Genomic DNA, 19472 nt, shown 5'->3' on the forward strand with positions numbered 1-19472 from the left:
ATACGTTAACTTCAAGTGATGCGTTTTTCAATAATATGGATCTAAAAGTATCGAATGAAAATGTGTATGAATCAGCTGACCCATTGGGAGATGAGCAACATATACAGCGTGAAAATACTCATGTATACGATGAGCCCACAATTGATGTTGAAGATTATTTAGAACCGCGGCAAGTCATTGGATTTCAAGAGGAAAATATAATGGACACGCTGGCTGATGAAATTTTGAATCTCTTTGATGCCAGTGCAGAATCAAGAAAGATTACTAAAGGTAAATTGAATGAAATTTTGCTATTGTAGTTATTTATTAAACTATTTCTTTTATTCAACAAATAATACACAAGATTAGGTAATATTCTATATACTGAATCTACATAATTTGAAAACATCTCATGCATAATATACAAACTATAAAAAATCATTTTGTAGAAAAAAAAAGCGTCACCCGACGGGACTTGAACCTGTATCTGCTGGATTCGCGCCAGTATACTTTTCCAATTATGCTACGGGCATCTTACTGAACTACGACGATGTTAACTAGTAGTTGTTACATGATATATAGTATATAACTAGTAGTTGTTACGTGTATTTGCATGGTTTTCAACGTATGTAGGTATAGGTATTTTAGTTATATCTTTCCAAATCACTCTAAGTTCATATTCAACTCACTGCTAAATTAATTTACTTATTTATTCAATCGATGTATCGCTCTCCAGTTAGAGTAAAAATGGTGACCATAAAACACCTTTAAACCTACTTTTTAGAACCGTGAATATTTTCCAACAATTCTTTTTTATATAAATTACGTATGTTTGATCTGCCCCTATCTACGTATTTAAAAGAAAAATATATTACAATGTAAACGCAGTTTAGTCGCTTTGGTATTCAACGTTTTTGCTGTTCTACTCGTAAATTTGTTGGAGTTTCGCCACAGCACTTTTTCCATTGCTATTCTCATTTTGATGTTAGTCACTTGTCCACATTAGTCAAATATGCTAGACCCGTAATAAACATATTCCCTGACCACCTCAGTCTTTTAGCAGCAGACTGGGTTTCTACATAATATTATTATGATCGATAAACATCAGTTTGAACTAACCACGGTGACATTAAAATAATCGATTTCTTCTACGGACAATCGGACACCAAACATCCTAATAATTATTAGTCATTGCGACTCATAGCATAGCATCCTATCAATAGTTAAAGCTGGAAACCCGGTGGGCATTGCGTAAATCATGCATAGTGTCTGAGCATGGAGAATGTACCCGATCATTTTTAACCAATCCACAGTCAAAACAACGAGGCGCGGTAAGTAATATGTGGAGTGAGAGCGGAAATCAATGACACCTGCAAGATTTTTGAAAACTTTTTTCGAAATGGAACCCTCTCCATACCATTTTTTTTATCCCACGTTTATATTCCACGTGCCAAAATACAATTTATTCTTCGGAGAAAATGTGACGCCCTTTTCAATCAGTCAATAGTTAAGTAAATCATGCATCCTGTCTAAGTACAGACCTACAAACTTATATGTATAATGGCCAAAAATGGAACTACAAACTACCATAGGACGCTATTTTGAAAATTTCATTCGAAAGTCAGATTTTGTCCTGTTACGAGTCTTGATTGGGTAGTTTTCAACAGTAGCTCCCCCATCCCATTCTTCAGATAAAGCTCTTTATGTATATTTGATGATTTTGTAACAAGTTTATTTCGATTTTTAAACAGAGTTTTTCGACATTCTATTTTTAAATACCTACTGTCATTCGATTTGGCATCACAATCTAACCAGTTGGGTAGTTGTTGGTTTTTTAACTTTTTGTATGTCAGTAGATACATTAAAAAATAATATTATGTAGATTGGCAGAGATTATACAAAGTATCATACATAATATTTTATGTATCGATAATGATCGGTATCTGTGTACACATAGATCTTTCTAATAAGATTTTTTATACAAATGACACCATTCAAAACTTTATATTTCAATAGATCTACCTACTGGAATTTCAGAATTGGTGTGAAATTAGCATTTTTAAACGACATTGTTATTTTATCTGCACGAGATCTCAACGTAGATATGTCGTGTGTAACGAAACGGAAGTATCTATCTATAGAAATATTAATTAATATGTACTTAACCTTATGTGAGATTGACATTCCCTTCATATCGATTCACTATTTATAAAGAAAAACATCCCAAATATTCCGCTACTAGATCATTAAGGAATAAACTAAAAACAATTTCATCTAAAAAAAAAATGGCGATTGAATTTGGAAGATAAAATATTCCTGTCAATTTAAAAACGTTGATTTTCGCCAGTCAAAATGTGTTTCATTTGGCTGATTATATAATTTATAAAACGATGAATAGGTTGGATAAGAAACTAACCCAGACGTTCCTACATACTATAATGAAAATACTGAGTAATTTAGAAAAGATTTGTCAATTTTATGGAACATTCACTAAAGTTTAGACATTTTCCTCTAAAACTATAAATAAAAAATAATTCTAATGGGCAAACCTTGATATGGCAAACATTGGTAAAACCTTAAAATCTTTAGTTATTTATAGGTTATAGATAGTAGGTACAACAATATCAAAAAAAAACTTAATAAATGATTTTGATAGAATTGTAAGTAGGTATTACATTTCGCCGTGACCTGTCGTATCAAAAAGAGATAACCGTATGGTGTATAGCATTAAGATCAAAATAATTACAAGATAAAAAGAACTTTTTATATACAAGGTTTTTAAATTTTCTGTTGAATCATATAAACTTGACTTGACTTGACTAGCTTAAACGATCATAGAATACTGAAATGTCATATTGACATTTCATTTTGATTTCCATAGTAACGCACGTATATATTAATAATTTAGTTGCTAGGACAATCCGCTTAGCAACCAATAATGGTGTCGAAATAACTTTTCATACAAAAAAGAATTAAATGAAAATGAATTCAATTCTATTTAAAGATGGCTAAAAGTATTAAAAAAATACATTGGCATCGTGTTCTGATATATTCTAAAAGTTTCAAATGTATAGCTAGTCGGGAAGTTAGTTAAAAATCGATTGCAAGATTTGTACTGGACAAACAAGAATACGAGCTAATAAAAACGTTGTAAAATAACAAATATTGATCAAAATAAAAATGTGAATTTCAGTCATATATCAGAATCATATTATCTCGTAGTTTCTACTACTAAAACTGGACCGGACAAAGAACCACCGGACAAATAAGAATACGAGCTAAGAAAAACGTTGTAAAATGACGCGTTGTTCGTGGAGCATTGCAAACAGTAATCTTCCAATTTAGCAGATTCAATAAAAACATTAATTTCATTTTTATTTGTATCAAATATTTGACAATTAGGCTGTCATTTATTTCAGATATTTTTGATAAACACGACTTGATATCTACGAGCACCTACCAGAATTTTATATAAATTATATGCTATGATTGTATTTCTAATTTACTTAACTACCTATTTTCTCATTTCTTTCCCTTGTATTCCGATAGTTATTAATACGTATTTTAAGGTGTTTAATTTAGATATTAATTTGATCTCAATACTAAACCGCCATAAATTACCGATAAAACATCTCACGAAGAAGTATACGGCCGACTGTATATTACGTACAAATTTTCGGACACGTATTTTTCATGACAAACAATAAAATATTATATTAACGAGTTACGTCATTGTTTTCATATGTTGAAGATGTTCACGCAGGTGTTTCATAGTCAAGTGGGATTCTAGTTAAAAATTTTGAAAATAATTATTGTGGGTATATTCTATGCTACCTACTTGATATCCACTAAACACCATGTGCTGTAACTTTCATAGCATGTATTTGTTAAATAAGTACAAGCAATAAGTACTCTAAGCCCTTTCTAGATTGAATCCATAACCATGTGTTAGGTTGGCTTATTTTTCTTTATTTTTTGTAACATTTTTCTCTCATAGTATAATATTAATAAATGTATGAGGATAAAGTAAAGAGTTTTATGAGTGCGTAATATAATTATATATTTAATATTAGGTAGCGGTTTATTATTTTAAATAATCATGGAATTATGTGCCTACCTATTAGTTATTCAACCACCTACCCATCGTGGTGTCTATGCACACCTATACCTACTTTAAAATAATATTTTGTTATATTTACACCATATTATTTTTTCTTTAATAATCCAATAATTTTAATATTTTCCTTGCATTTTTTTAATAAAGTTTTAAGAGCTGGCTTGCCGTGTAAAGGTCGAAAATTTTAGAAAATCTGCCAACTTTGTGGAAAATAATACCTATGTACATCTATGCCAGGCCTGTTTCCTCTTAGAAATCAATATTTCATGATCATATAAAATATTAATATAAATGTGTATTATTGTAAACAGTGTCAACATTCTCATTTAAAATTAAGAATAAAGGCATATTTTGTTTGGTAGAGACGTCCATGTTTATAACACATATTCAAATAATTATTCTTTTGTCAATAGGTACGTACAATAATTCATTAATTTTAATAATATTTAACAATAGTGAGATATTCAACAAACTTTTCATTGAACTCTGCAATTACCTCGTAAAATTTAACAAATATATCGTAACATTTTTTGTTCAGTATTTGCCACGATTTAAATGTATTTTTTGATGGTTTATATATTATTTCAGGTCATTATAGTATTACATATTATATAATTACGTACTTTTCTATAGATTTTATATAATAATCAAGTCTGACCTCATCCCAAATTATTTTTGATGAGACAAGAAAATAGTAAAACAAATTGTGTTAATAATATCAGGTAGGTACTTATCTACATAATTTATTACTATGACTGTGTTGACCTAAAACCACCTTTTAATACTAAAGGAAGATACACTTCGTACCTATGTATATTTTTTAATCTACTTTTATCATACTTTTTGGTTGCCCTTTCTGGTAATAATTGTATTTCCCGCCACAATCGAAAGAGAAAACAATATTACATTTCAGTATGACTTTGAATCTAATCACGTCACGATCGCGTCCAAGTCTTATTTGTGGTTTTAGTAAAATTAAAATGATTATTATCAATAATATTTTTTTCACATTTTAATATAAAAGTGTCTAAATAGTACAATAGTACAATAGTGAAGTGACAGTTTAATTTATTCGAATTTTATGATGTAATAAAATTTTGAAAAGTGTTTATGTATGTTTGTATATAACATCAAATTTAATTATTAATTATGGAGACGGAAATGTTTTTATTTTCCGCCGATTTTAAAGTGGTCGAGATCTATCAATTTCTCGCATATAAAATTATTATTCAGTCATTAAAATTCTGTATAACAATTAGATTGTTTATTAGGAATTATATGTTTTCCTTTAATTAATAGTAATGAATGGTAATATTAATATTGAATTATAATAAGTATTATAAAAATAATATGACTAGCTATACTTTTCGGATATTTCTGTAGATAACAAATTTGGTCGTTATAGGTATTGCACCTTCAACAACTTCATCATTCAAAATAAATATAAAAAGCTAATAAAATTTAAAACGCTATTTTCAGACTTCTAGCGGGTTTTATGGGGGCCATCGATGTAATGAATCTAGTTCAAATTTTTTATAATATTATCCTTTCTATCTCTCCTTATATGACTAAACAGTAACCGAACGATTCAACAAAAATAAATCCGTCTAAACGAATCTGTAAAAATATTAAATATGACTAGCAGAAAATACAGAAAAGGTACTTTTTGAGATATTTCAGAATGTGTATTTGAATCCATGTCATGGATCCAATAGATTTAGTTAATGACTAACAATCAAGCCTCGTACAATAGTCCGGAAAGATACCACCACACTATGGAGATCCATAATAGGATCCATAATAATATGTTTCGTTTTCGTGCGGAAATAATGATTCAGTCGAAATTAATTTACTTAAACGAGTCTGGGATTTATATTGAACCGTGCCAATACTGCCAATCCGATCCGACATTCAATAAAGCAAACGTGTTTTTGTTTACCTTTATAAGCATTCCGTTTCTTGGAACCACTCTTTATTTTGCTGTTATTTGCAAAAGCACTATTTATTATTATTAAAATCTCTTATACAAACCATACCACCCAGATAATACAGACGCTTCGTGGAAACTTTGTAAACATTACTGTAAACACTATAGCTTTTAGTTCGTTGCAGTACCTATATATTGTAGGTATTGCATAGTTATTGATTAACCTGATTAGACTGGTTGTAATAAATACTTTCTAAAGCATGATTTAATATATGGAGTGGCGGTTTCCTTGAAGCGCAGGAAGTATTTTTGTTTCAACAGAAAATTTCAAATACTACCCTTAATAAATATTCAAAAAAAATCATTTAAAATACATACTACATACATTTTAACATTTGACTTTTTGTACACAGAAAATTTTGCGAGGGCGGCTCTCAACTCTGTCATACACTACGAACATAATAATATAATAAGACGAGATCTGTTAATAAAATTGAATCCAATGAAACTAGCTTCTAAAATTCTTCACCAATTAATAAAAATAATGAATCTATATTTGATACTAATTGTTGAATGGTTTAATTCTCCTCCATATGTATAGATATTGATATTATCAATTAGTGCCTGATCTATCAACAGTGACATCCCGCGCAGGCAAGCAGGTTACTCAATGCTTAGCGATGGTGCCCATAGAACGCGTCGAGCGGGCGAAGTCGGCGTATTAAGTGTTTATTCATAACCATAATCACACGTCTCTCGCCGCGCATTACCCTTCACCTATGTAATAAGCGGCCCAAGCAGCACAAAATAATTATTTTTACAGCGTCTCACATAACAAAGCAATAAAAATATTATATTATTTCGGGGCTTGTAATAAATATTTACGACGACATTATTCAACCAGCGAAATATAGGACACGGAACAAAGAGTTCCCTGTTATTAAATAATTGCTTTTCGCCCGTCGATCGACGACGCCTCGAGCAGCGTAATTTTGGTAGCCGTGTTCAATGAATGGACTTCTTTGTATCTTCATTAAATCGTATCGCCGAGAAGCGAAAAACGGTGACTCATGCGGCAAGCGGGGCGCAAGGCATCGTCAAGTCCAGTGGGCGCTGGCGTATTTGATTACGTTGTATTTTTGATGATTTACGCGCCACTTATAGAAATTTTGCGCGAGCGCCGCACTCGCTGCGTCAATGGGCTTTATGCCTTAGAGGCGGCAAATTAACAATTAAGGCATGTGAATAACACTACTTTTTAGAATACATTCTGAGAATTCGGGAATTTGTTGCCTACGGTGTTGGCGACTGCTACTTGCACCCAATTGTAGTGGGACTTTGAGCCAAAGAAATGGGTTTGGACAAAAAATCTATTTGAGACTGCACTGGGCATTCACGTATCTTAATCCACCACTGATAACTAGGAATAATAGAGACATGCCGTCGACTTAATATTTTATCTATTAATTGAGATGCTGAGGATTTAACGAACATAAGTGCACCGGTAACCAAGTTTGAATATATCGACTCCAACAGTCCAATATTAAATTTTCGATTGTAATATTTGTACATAATTGTTATCAATGTTCCCAAAATGAGGGCACATTTTAAAGTGTTATAGGTACCTACCTATTTGGTCTTTATAATATTATGGAAAGAATAAAATATTAGAGAATAGGTTTACTTAAAACTGCACCCAACTGCTGTTCGATGATCTTTGCTTACACATCAGTTACATGTTTGAATCCTGTGTTACGCATAAATAGGTAAGTAGGTACGTAATAGTATGTGGTGGTGTAAAACCGTTCCTAACTATTTTTTAATTCAAAGTGACTTGTACTTGTTTAATCATTAGATACCTACATAATTTTACTTTTGTAAATTAATTTTAAACCTAAAATTAATTAATGCAAGACGAGAATTATTAATAATTTGAATTTATAAATTGAGTTATAAAATTTTTAAAAAATAAGATATCTACGGTTATATGAAAGTGAAAAACCGAGGGACTTTTAATTAGGTAAAATATCCACCTACTAGCTGAATGTGATTGTAATACAGTTTACATGGTGAACGTGAGTCAAGTAATGTACGCAGTGATTAACTTGGGACGAGATGTGTTGGTGTGTGGTGCTGGCTTGTCCACTTCTCTTGAACCTGGGATCCCGTGCTTGTGCAGAAATTGCTGATTTTCTCTCGTACGTCGTCATGGGCCACGCGCCGAGCGCTACCGGTCAGAATCAAACCACTGAAAAAGGTGATTTGCTAACGAATCATTCAATTAACCTATCTACATATATATTATTATTATTAATTTGTAATAATGTTGTACATTAATAAGTATTTTTATGTATAAAAAATTGCTCTACAATATCCATCGGCCAAAATTAATATCTACCCAAGCTAAACATTAAAAATGCTTCATTATTTTTCACATGAAAACTTTACAATAATATTTCTATTGAATTCCAACTAGTTTACGAAATATTTCGCAAAATTTCGCTGAACTGTTGGAAATCATTGCTTTAAAAGTACGTAGGTACCTACCTATGTTAGAATACAATGATATCTTTATATACCCACCAACATAAATCGCCCGGTGTTCGAATTTGAAACTAAGCTCATCACATCACAGTATAAAACAAATTATGACATAACATTATTATTATCTACCAAATGTTTAACGCTCTCACTCAGCAAACAACATAAGGTTCATACTGGAAGATATAAATACTTAGCCAACTTTTCCGACTTCATTCAGCACCTGTTTTTCTTGATAAGGTGTAATGTAATGCCGGGTTCACACTGGCAACATGTCGCGCGACATGTTGCCAGTGTGAGCCCGGCATAAGATGTGTGTGATATAAGAAAATCCTTTGGTTTTTCAGTATCTATATTCTAAACAGTAATATGTACTTACCTATATATTTAATTTTATAATCTATAAGTTTAATTTAATTTCATATTATATCGACATCTACTTTTATAATTTCTACAAGGCAACTGGAAAAAACAAAACGATTACGTAATGTAGCAATATAATATGAGCCTACGTCTTCGTACCTTTCTTTGAATAAAGATTATTTGTTTTAGATGACGTAACATCAGCGATTCCTCACAAAGACACTCAAATCTGTTCAGAGACCACTGACATGGCGTCGAAAGAATGCGAAGCAGAATCAATGATTCCAGAAGTAATCCAAAAACCACCAACTCCGAAGAAGCCACTCTACCTTCCAAAACCGGTGCCAAGAAAAAAACTTCCAAGCTATCCGGACGTCAATACCAAAAAGAGTTTCCCAAATGATGACAGTTCGAGACCGATGTTGTCATTTTCGGCCAACAATATGCATACAATTGTACCGAAGCCAAGGAACCCGGCTTCGATAAATTTGAATCAAAGTATTGGACAATTTGATGACATTGCGAGTCGTCCATTTGAGACGCTGCAAAAGTGGAATGAATCATTGCGAAATAGTCTGAAGAAGAAAAGGGAACACGTGAAAAGAAATATGGCGGAAAGGCCACTTCCGGTTCCGGTGGAAAATGAGTTTTACTATATGGACGTGAGCAGGAAGGATGCAGAGAATTTACTAGAAGGCCATGCTGACGGAACATTCATACTCCGTCCTTCAAGTCAGGTGAATAAAGCATTTAATTCTATTGAAGAGTGGCAGATTTTCATCAGTCTGATGATAAATGATAACAAAGATTTAGCTAAATATCTGTATAAATAGATATCTACTTCTTGTAAAAAATCACATTTTTTTATTTATTTAAAATTAGATAATAACCACCATTAAGAATGTTTTATATTGATATAAATTTTACATTAATTTCACACGAAATCAAGTGAACATTAAGGGCTTGCGCAGACAGAGAGCGGTCGGAGTTCTGCGTTCAACCGACCGTTGACCGCTAACGTTCAGGGACAGCAGACAGGTGGCGGTCAACAATAAGCGTTCCATTTGTATACAAACGTCGTTGTGACACAGGCGCTGCATAATGCGAGACCGCTATATTCCGACTGCGAGTGGAAGTGAGAAAGCACCGCTGTTGCGTACTCACTCCCCCGTGTGGTTTCGCTCTATGTTGTGTGACTGCTCAAATTCCTATGACGGGACTGGACGGGAGGTACGGCGTTCTTTGTAATTCCGGGCATAGAACTCCAGAACTCTAGCGTTCCAATTGACCGGCGCGGTCTGACCGCCGGCTGTGTACCCATACAGTATGAAGTCCATACAGTACAAAGAACGCCGAACTCCGAACGCGGAACGCAGACCGCCTGACCGCGCTCTGTCTGCGCAAGCCCTAATGCTTCTCTTATTTTTTCCTAAAAATCTCTAAATATTTAAATATTCTGGTTATCAACTGTCATGGCATAGTTGTAGATTTCTGTAAAGTTCCTTCCTCATCCAACCTATTCCTTAAGGCTATACTTCAATTGAGGCATATCTAAAAAGATCGTGGCTAAGCGATGCGCGGGTTATGCAAATGACGCGTGCCGAACGAAATATAATTTGTCATAAAAATCCAACATGCGTCCATTTAATGTTATTTTTATTGTTATATTACTAATAATAATAGTATATTCATCTACATGTTTTCTTTTTTAAGTACATACGTAAAGTTTTTTAGTCACTTTACACGATTTAAGAATATTTTCATCCGACGCCATGACAAAACATATCGACGTGCGGACACCTTGACTGTTGGTCTCCGATTGGCGACTAGTGAGAAATTTTGTCACACCTACTGTTAAAAATTATTTGCCGTTTCACTGAAGTACATTCTTAAGAAAGCTTGAGTCCACGAAAAAGAATTACAGAATAACAATTACAAATAATTTTGGATATTATTCCTAATAGGTACCTAATACTATTTACTACCCACCCTATATCTACATTAATTACTTAGTAAAATATAATTTAAAAATGCTTTTGTCAATATTAGTGACTAATAATTTAAAAAAAATCATTAGTCATTCCAGTTAAAGTACATTTGCCCGCAATATCAGCCAACTGAATTAACCACATTAGGTCAAGGTATTTTTTTTTATCAAAATAAGGAAACAAATAATGTGTAATCAATTTTTTGAAATTATGTTATTAAAATTATAACAACTAGAAGATTTACATTAGTTTTATTTTTTTAACTTTACTCTGAATTGAAAGTAATACTTAGCAACCAGACACTACAGAATTTTTAAATTAATATAAATATCACTTGGTATTCACCAGAATATATTATTAAGTTATTATTTATATATGTATGTACATGTTCTTCCTTGACAGAGTAAACTTTATCAAATATTTATATAAAGGCATCATCAGGAGCGCGACAAGCGTCCTGGCTTTCTTCAACAACCTTCACCACCTGTCCTAATCCAAAGTGGTCGCTTTCTTATTTGTTGTCTACCCCAAGGACACGGCAGTCATCAGTGGCTCCATCTAGCCAACGAATCTAAGGCCTGTCTCTTCTCCGTTGCCATATTCGATTGATTGACATTGCTCCATTTACCAATTCATTATGTTCATGAAGTGTGACATAGTCATCGGAGTCTCCCACAATTCATAAATTAAACTGTGCTAGAATCTTCGTGATGACTATAGAGCTCTTCATTGTATCTTTTACTTATATAGTATTAACACAATGGGTACGGGGACTTTTAAATGATTTTGTAATTAAAATGTTATTTGCATTCATGAATATCATGAATATCAAGTAAACGCTGAACTCTTTAAAAAAATAAAAACAATAGTAGGTACATAGTTTATCGAATGAAACTTTTCATTTCTATTTAATTTTAGTAAGTATAAAATTTTACAGTCATACTGCCCAACCTATTTTTCAAATTACAAATATAAGTCATAAGCAACACAATGTATTATTATATAAATGGAAATATACCCATACATATGTGGTAGATACATGATATTGATTCTTCATAGCACTTGTACAGACTTCACTTAATTTTATAATTATTATACTCCGATAAATTCAAAATAGGACACTACATTATTCAGTGTAAGAGTTTGATGAATAATAACATTGAATAGAATTATTAATAACAATGCTTTTGGAGTTTTGCAAATATATGTACATAAGTATGTAACGTTGGTAAAGTCCAATACAAGAAACTGAAGGAAAAGGTATTCTTTAAAATAAGCTAGAATAGTCACTTTTAGTGTTGGTTTAATTTATTTTAAAGAATCATCTTTAAATTCAACCAATAAAAAATATTGTTGCATCAAAAAGAGTAGGTATTACAATATAAAAAATAACTAATTAAAAACTAGGGTCAACATCAGACTTCTGATTTTTATGGGTGAACATGAACACATGACATTACGTTGACTAATTTCATAAAATCATGGGAATGTCATAGCATCTGTACACATGCATGGATTTACTGGCACCAATAGTGTGTATTTTAAACTATCTTGATAATAACTGTTTACATATTAAGGTGCTGTTTTACTCTTCAAGCATAAGCGAGACGCGATGTTGTCATCGCACGGTGCTATTTGACCGGTTGTGAAACGTCAAAAATGTTAATTTTTTTATTGGCAGATTCGCCACTATCATTCTACTGCGCAGGCACAGATATCTCACAAATTGTCGCGTGAAAATTAAGAAACTTCCAAATTTTTTTCATTCATGCATGCAATCTTGCAACTTGCACGGTAATGCGTGTTTACACGTGCATTTTCTAGTTATGGCTGCGATAATACGTACTGTCAGCAGTAAATCCATGCACATGTAAACGGGGTATCAGTTCAAAAAAATCACCAATCCAGTTTCAGTCATTTAACAATGGAATAAAGTACCTAATGTCCACTTTTCGTACCATGCTTAAGAAAATAGTTTATTATGACAGATAGGGCAGAACCAGGAAACTCAGAAATAATGTGAACTGAAATACACAATGGGTAAGGCGATAGCAGGTAACCGACTCGAGTAAGGATGAATCCGGGTTAAACTTACACACGTCTCTAGAATACGTTTAACGTCGAATACTGAAAACTGCTCTCGGTTTATGCATTTACGCTCGTTTAATGTTGGTGTATTACACACACTATTGCACATGCATAATGCGTGCTTAATTTTCCTAGGACACTCACACATTCAAAAGCCCGCTTCACCATGCGGCGTATTGAATATAGCCTATTGGTATTCTATTTATTATCTGTTCTGTGGGCAGAACCAAATCGTGTCTAATAACATATAATTATGTACATGTAAAGATGCTTCCTCCCATAAGATAAATAAATTTTACATTCCATAACAAATTGGACGACTAAGAGAAAAACTAGAGTTAAAACAGCTTTTCACTAGAAATATTTTTCAATAATGTAATGAAAAATTAATAACAATATTTCTTAAGTAATAAGTGGTATTAGTTACATACCAACATAAACTATTTCAAAATGTTTTATCATTTTTTCAATACTTCAATAGTTATTTATTTATCAACATAACACAGATCGAGAAACAATTGAAAAAATATTAAATTAAAAAGCAGTCTAAGAGAAAAGTGGAGCATAATAATTATGGTCTTCCACAAAGCGGAGGTTATATTAGTGCTTCTTTAAGAGATGGCTTTTAGCCATTCACTTAAGCCATTGGATCCTCAATCAAAAAGAAGATGTAGAATCATAACTGGTAGTAGTCTCCGAAGAAGATCTGTTACTGCCATAAATAGCGGAGAAGACAGCTTGTTGAATTTTAATCTGAACTGCAAGCCGCTTTGATGGAGAAAGCCTATCTAAGTGGGGCAGTAGAGTCATCACAAAATGATAATTTTCATTTCCTTTAACCACTTTGCCATCCGTTTTTGGCTCATCATTAGGGACAGTGTCTGCGCTGCTATCATTGTGGGTCCTCGACCTTTTCTTCGGAGGTCCCCATGAATTGCTACTTTTTGCATGTGCTTTCATCAGAGTTTTTATCTTAACATTGCGGAAAGCTTCTTCTCCTTTTGACACAGAATCGAGATTATCCTTTCTTATATTGGCTACTTCCATAGCTGTAATATCTCCTTCCCGCGTAATTACTTGGGTAATATTTACTTCATCGTTTTTTGAAGGGCCACCACTCGGTTCAATGACCTCTTGGTCAATTTCTTCACATTTCTCCAGTTTGATTTGAGATGCTGTCACTTCTGTGGCTGTCGTCGGTAAGAATTGGTCCTTTAGAAATAAAAGAGACTTGTAATGAGACCAGGTGACAGCTGCATCAGGATCTATGGGGGCTCCTGGGATTAGATTTTCTTGTTCTTTTCGGTACTCCTTCCTAAAATGGTCTTTTAGATTTTTCCACTTGCAACGTGCTTCTTTTACTGTAACAAGTTTGTTCTGAGGGTTAGTACCTATGTACTTTTATAAAACATTAAATGAGGAAAACAGTTGAATTTTTTTTTTGAAAATTTCTAGCTTATAATAAGATAATAAAATTCGAGAAAGAAAATTGAAATATGTATTCAAAATTAGGTAGGGCTGCCAGAAAACTATTAATACGCTTTACTGTAGAAATAAAAAATAGGTAAGTAATTTTATCGATTGTGATTGTGTTATCTCTATTAAGTTAATATAAACATCCAATTACTAATTAATATAGTGATGATAGATCAAGAATTTAAACAAAACTTTGCTAAATAATTAATGACGTTCATCAGGAGTTTCAAACTTCAAAAACTGTACTGAAAAAAAAAATTCTAGACTATCTTGAATCAATGTGTTGATGTATGATCAAAACAGATTCATATGCTTCGGTTTCTTTTTACTTTTGGTGATCAACTACTCTTCCCTTATCCGTACGGTACCCGTTCGTCCTTTATTTCAGCAATGCGGCCATAAAATTAATTTCACTTTCAAAAGCCCACATTTGTCCTTTATTTCGAAATTGGTACTTTATTTTCATTGTAATTTTACATAAACAGTAATTTGAAATTCAAAAAATACTGCACACAAAATTTCTGACATAGTATGATTCAGATACCTACCTATCGACATAGACACTTTCGAAATTCGGAAAAGGTAACAAAAGGTCTCCAAATGAAGTGAATATTTTTAATTAACAGTTGTACGACACTGTGAAATATGAAGTTTGAAAACCACTGACATACATAAAAATTGCATGTGATAGTGAGGAATTAATTAACTAGTATTGTTCACATTTTACAAAATTGTTAAAAATATCGTACTATGTTAATTTATTATTAGGCATAAACTCTTTGTGTACATATAACAGACAAATTATAATATCTTACTTGAACAGTCCATGAAAAAGGCGATTTCGTTCCAAGCCTTCTGTAGCATAAACCTATTGTGATGTTGTTTGCTTCTTTTATCCCATAACAATCTTCTTTTGCTAACTTCATTAATAAGCATTTCGGTATCCATTTATTTTTATGGTAATAGCATTACGCTATCTACGGTATCTGTAAAACAATGGAAAACTTTGTTATAAAATAAAATAATTTTAAATAGGTATACCTTACCCACGGTTTTTATTTATGTTACCTACTTAATAAAATAGGTAGACTCTGTCGAATAATTAATATGAAATTGTGCATCCATAAACAAATTAGGTAGGTACTTAGGTACCTAGAGTTTTTCATTAACAATCTGTGTATGAAATCATTTAATGGATATTTTTTAGATATTATTTGTCATAAATTGGTACGGTTGGTTGGAAAAAAACTGCGATTATTTCTTCTGGTTGTACGTTTTCGTCATGCCTTAAAATAAAATTTTCTATTTGTGGGTTGGATGTTTCTGCTTTATTTCCCTTTGTTGATCACACTCAATAATACAATAATATGGCATTATCTATTCATATTTTACAAGCGAGTTTTCAAAATCTACTAATAAATTGTTGATAATCGAATTCTGAATCGATCATATTAATATTACCTACGAGGAGTCCAATCTCTTTGCTACCAAAGTAATATATTAATCCAACAAAATGGGGGTTATAATTTTTTAGCTTGACAACACTAAAATTCGATCGAGATATTTTCAAATTAATTCCATGTCAAAAGTTTATTAGACATATTTATTATCGCAAGCGATATTCTAAAATAACACGAAAAACTCAATAAAATTCATACCACATAGGTGGCAAGTCAACAGATCAATTATTATAACTTGCAGTACAATGTGGAATCTTTCACACGCGAGACATAATTATTACATAAACTGACCCACTGTCGTGAAGCATTAAATGAGTTTAATCATAGTGATATTTATACGAAAAGAAACTCACAACAGGCGAATAGAGTCCACTATTTTACCACTTGTCGAATATTTGCAGTATATTTATGACATTTTCATAAAATTAGACGATGTATATGAAAAATAAGCACGAACGCTACTACTGACGCGTTATTACACGCTGAGCAACACGCGCGGCATCATTGCACGCCTTGTTCAAATCTGTACAGTTTGACTACAAAAGCATCGTCTTACATTATTTTGACAAAAAAAATATTGTGATTTTCAGTGAACACAGAATTACTTAGTGGGAAATGAATAATTATTCAATCATATTAACTGATAAAGGCAAAATAATACCTACAATAAAAGATTGCTACCTATTCTTTCAGTAAAGCAAAAACAAATATCTGAATGCAATCTGGTTTTGTGATAAGTATTTAAGAGTAAAAAAACAAGAGATATTTTTCGATGTGACGATTTGACAGACCGCAAGTGGTCATGTGAAATAGTTCACTCAAATCCAAACGTCTCGTGAACAACAGTCAATATTTCTGATTGATGCCATCGAGTCATGAACAACAAAATCTCTCTTCGAACACGTTCACGGAGAACGGTCGAACTACGTACATACCTACAAACTTATCTGGAGAATGAGATGGGGGAGTCACTGTCGAAAACTACCCAATCACGACTCGTAACTGGCAAAATCTGACATTCGGATGACGTTTTTCAATATGGCTTCCTATGGTAGTTCGTAATTCCATTTTTGGCCATTCTCCAGATAAGTTTGTAGGTCTGTAGCCTTGTTCTCAAATTACATTAGTCATGACATCATGAGTTAGTCATGCTAGAATGTGTTTAAAAGATGGAGTACAACTGATTAACGGGCAACGGCTCATACAGTTTTAATCAGTATGTATTCAGTTGTATGATTTTACCTTTCAATAGTTGATATTATCTGATATATTGTTGACGCGTATCCATTGACCTTCACAACTCTTGATCATTATCATCTTTATAACATCACTATGTTATATAACAAAATTAGTTTGATATTCGTTTAGTATGTAGGCACATCTATACAAAATAATTCTGTTGCAAAATGGTACCTAGACCTTTCCAAAGTTTATGATATTAATCAAATTTTAGTAGGTGTTGTAATTTACAATACATACACAGTTATATACCTTGGTAATTGTAATCATTGATTGTATGTAAAGTAATGTTTAAGACTTTACGATTGTTTGTCAAAAGAATGGTCTCTGCAACAAGGCCTAAACGTCGAGTAAAGAAGAAGGAAGAACGTGCGGTGACAATCCAAAAATTTATTACGATGGATGAAATGTCTTTAAAATCTCAATGAATTTAACGATATAATATAAATAATATTTTTATTGCGTCTGATAAAAACACTTCTGCGAACACCCGGTGAACCGCTTATATACATTTCTCACTCTTTTGACATTCGCCGCTAGCCGCGCCGCTCTAACCCGCTGTCATCCGTTTTAAGCTCGTTTATCAATCTGGCAACGGTGTAATAATACCGATTGACTGACTTCACCTCAAATTATGTAGGTATTTTTAAATTTTAATCTATTACAGACAGAATGATACTAATTTTATAAAATTGAAATCGGAACATTTTTTTCTAATTGTATTTTTATTCATGAATGATACAGGGCTGCCAACTCTAGCCGGTTCCTCCCGAAAAGATTTTTCGTAAAAACCTCCAAGTAATTATGTACAGGTACTAGGTAGTGCAGTGCACTTATACCTACCTACCTATTTTTTACTTAGTAAACACATCAACTCGACGTAATGTCTTATCTAGTATCGCTTTGAAAAATAATTTGATACCAACTGGAAATGGGTTCATATCCCATGCCATTATGATATTAAAAGCGTATTTCAGGTAGGTATTTTTCGAGAATGAAATCCAAAAAAAATATTATTGATGTGCTATTTTTTTTTTTATGAAAGAATAGCTCAAAGTGTCATATTCCATGAGAGAGTCGAATGATGTCTACTTTTAATATTATCAACATTTCACGCGGCGTAGGCGATTGCTGGTAACTAAATACTAGCTTAATATGTCACTCCCATGAAAGCCGAGTGAATAACGCATCGGTCTATAATGTCGTGAGTCTCAGGTTCGAATCCCAAATCTGCCAACAAAAAAAAAAACATGTTGTTTTTCAATGTGTGTTTGGACCCTTGACCCAGAGTATGGACGGATTAGGTTGAGCAAGTGGCTAACATCCATTTCTCGTAAAAACCAAAAGTTGTTAAAACAACCTTCATTCTGTGGAGGTCCATAATCTTTTTATTATCGGACATGGCTTAAAACAAAAAAATATTATGTCACTCACTGAAGCTCAGGTCACAGTCTTAATACTTAGATCCATACCCAATAATGTTGATGGTAATCTTTTTCTCTAGCAATAATCACCTGTTCTACCCTGAATACCATCTCCTTAATTACGTATTTCACCATACCACCCGACCCCGATGACAGTCCTTCTGTCAGTTTCCGCAAGGAAGCGTTTATAATTTAATTTGTTTTATCATTTTTACTTCAAACCAATACTAATTTCTGAGTATGGTGAAATGATTTATATTATTTTACGATTCCAGAGTCTCCACGCCTACACGGTGACACTGATATATCAAGATCGCATCTACAACATCGGCTGCAGAAGAAGACAAGATGGGCGACTGGCATTGGGCTTCACCAAGGCATCAGAGCAAAGTTTCCTCACCATAAATGAGCTGATTGAGCACTACTATCATGAAAAGCTTGTACTCCTTGTGGACGGTATGAAAGTTGGAAGTACGGTGTTAAAAAAGTTGAACGCTTAATTTATTTTCTTATCATTATTTATGTCTCTACATTGGAATAATAATGAGAATGGAATTTCACTATGAGCAATGATAGCTATTATCCAAAGCTATCATTACTGATGCCGCAACATGAAACTCCTGAATTTCGATTATAGAACTAGTAAGTTATTGCTTATTGTTTGAATGCAATATGGAAAATTATTTCTGGAAAATGATGATTGTTTCATATTGAAAAAAATGGTAATACATCAATTAATATTATAAAAGTAATAATATGCAACTGAAAATTGTCAATTACCGTATTGCATTCCGATATTGAGCAATAACTAGCACTACCATCAGAACTCGCAATTTAGTGCCATCCTCAATGCAGTAATGGCTGTAGGTG

The 19472-nt window shown here is 32.7% G+C and overlaps 1 protein-coding gene and 1 long non-coding RNA gene across 2 annotated transcripts; one reads left to right on the top strand and one right to left on the bottom strand.

The window, feature by feature from the left end:
- The first annotated feature begins 205 nt into the window (after nt 1–205).
- LOC147067289 (uncharacterized) lies at nt 206–19219 on the top strand. Its single transcript, XM_085953779.1, has 3 exons — nt 206–270; nt 9117–9664; nt 18878–19219. Exons 2-3 carry the CDS (start codon nt 9176–9178, stop codon nt 19100–19102), a joined length of 714 nt encoding a protein of 237 aa, XP_085809905.1. The 5' UTR covers nt 206–270; nt 9117–9175; the 3' UTR covers nt 19103–19219.
- On the bottom strand, nt 11786–16420 carry LOC147067290 (uncharacterized). The gene is made up of 3 exons (XR_015071454.1): nt 16293–16420; nt 15295–15465; nt 11786–14364 (listed from the first exon to the last, which is right to left on the bottom strand). It is a non-coding gene; the product is annotated as an uncharacterized LOC147067290 (long non-coding RNA).
- Nucleotides 19220–19472: the final 253 nt, after the last annotated feature.

The sequence above is a fragment of the Rhyacophila brunnea genome, unplaced genomic scaffold (assembly GCF_057557595.1).
Source record: "Rhyacophila brunnea isolate RB1 unplaced genomic scaffold, BYU_Rbru_1.0 scaffold_4, whole genome shotgun sequence".
NCBI classification, from domain to species: domain Eukaryota; kingdom Metazoa; phylum Arthropoda; class Insecta; order Trichoptera; family Rhyacophilidae; genus Rhyacophila; species Rhyacophila brunnea.

Bases quoted from the DNA above. Each gene is read 5' to 3' on its own strand.
- LOC147067289 (XM_085953779.1), top strand. From the start codon at position 9,176: ATGGCGTCGAAAGAATGCGAAGCAGAATCAATGATTCCAGAAGTAATC. The intron at 9,665-18,877 runs GTGAATAAAGCA...TTACGATTCCAG, and splicing joins TACTCCGTCCTTCAAGTCAG to AGTCTCCACGCCTACACGGT.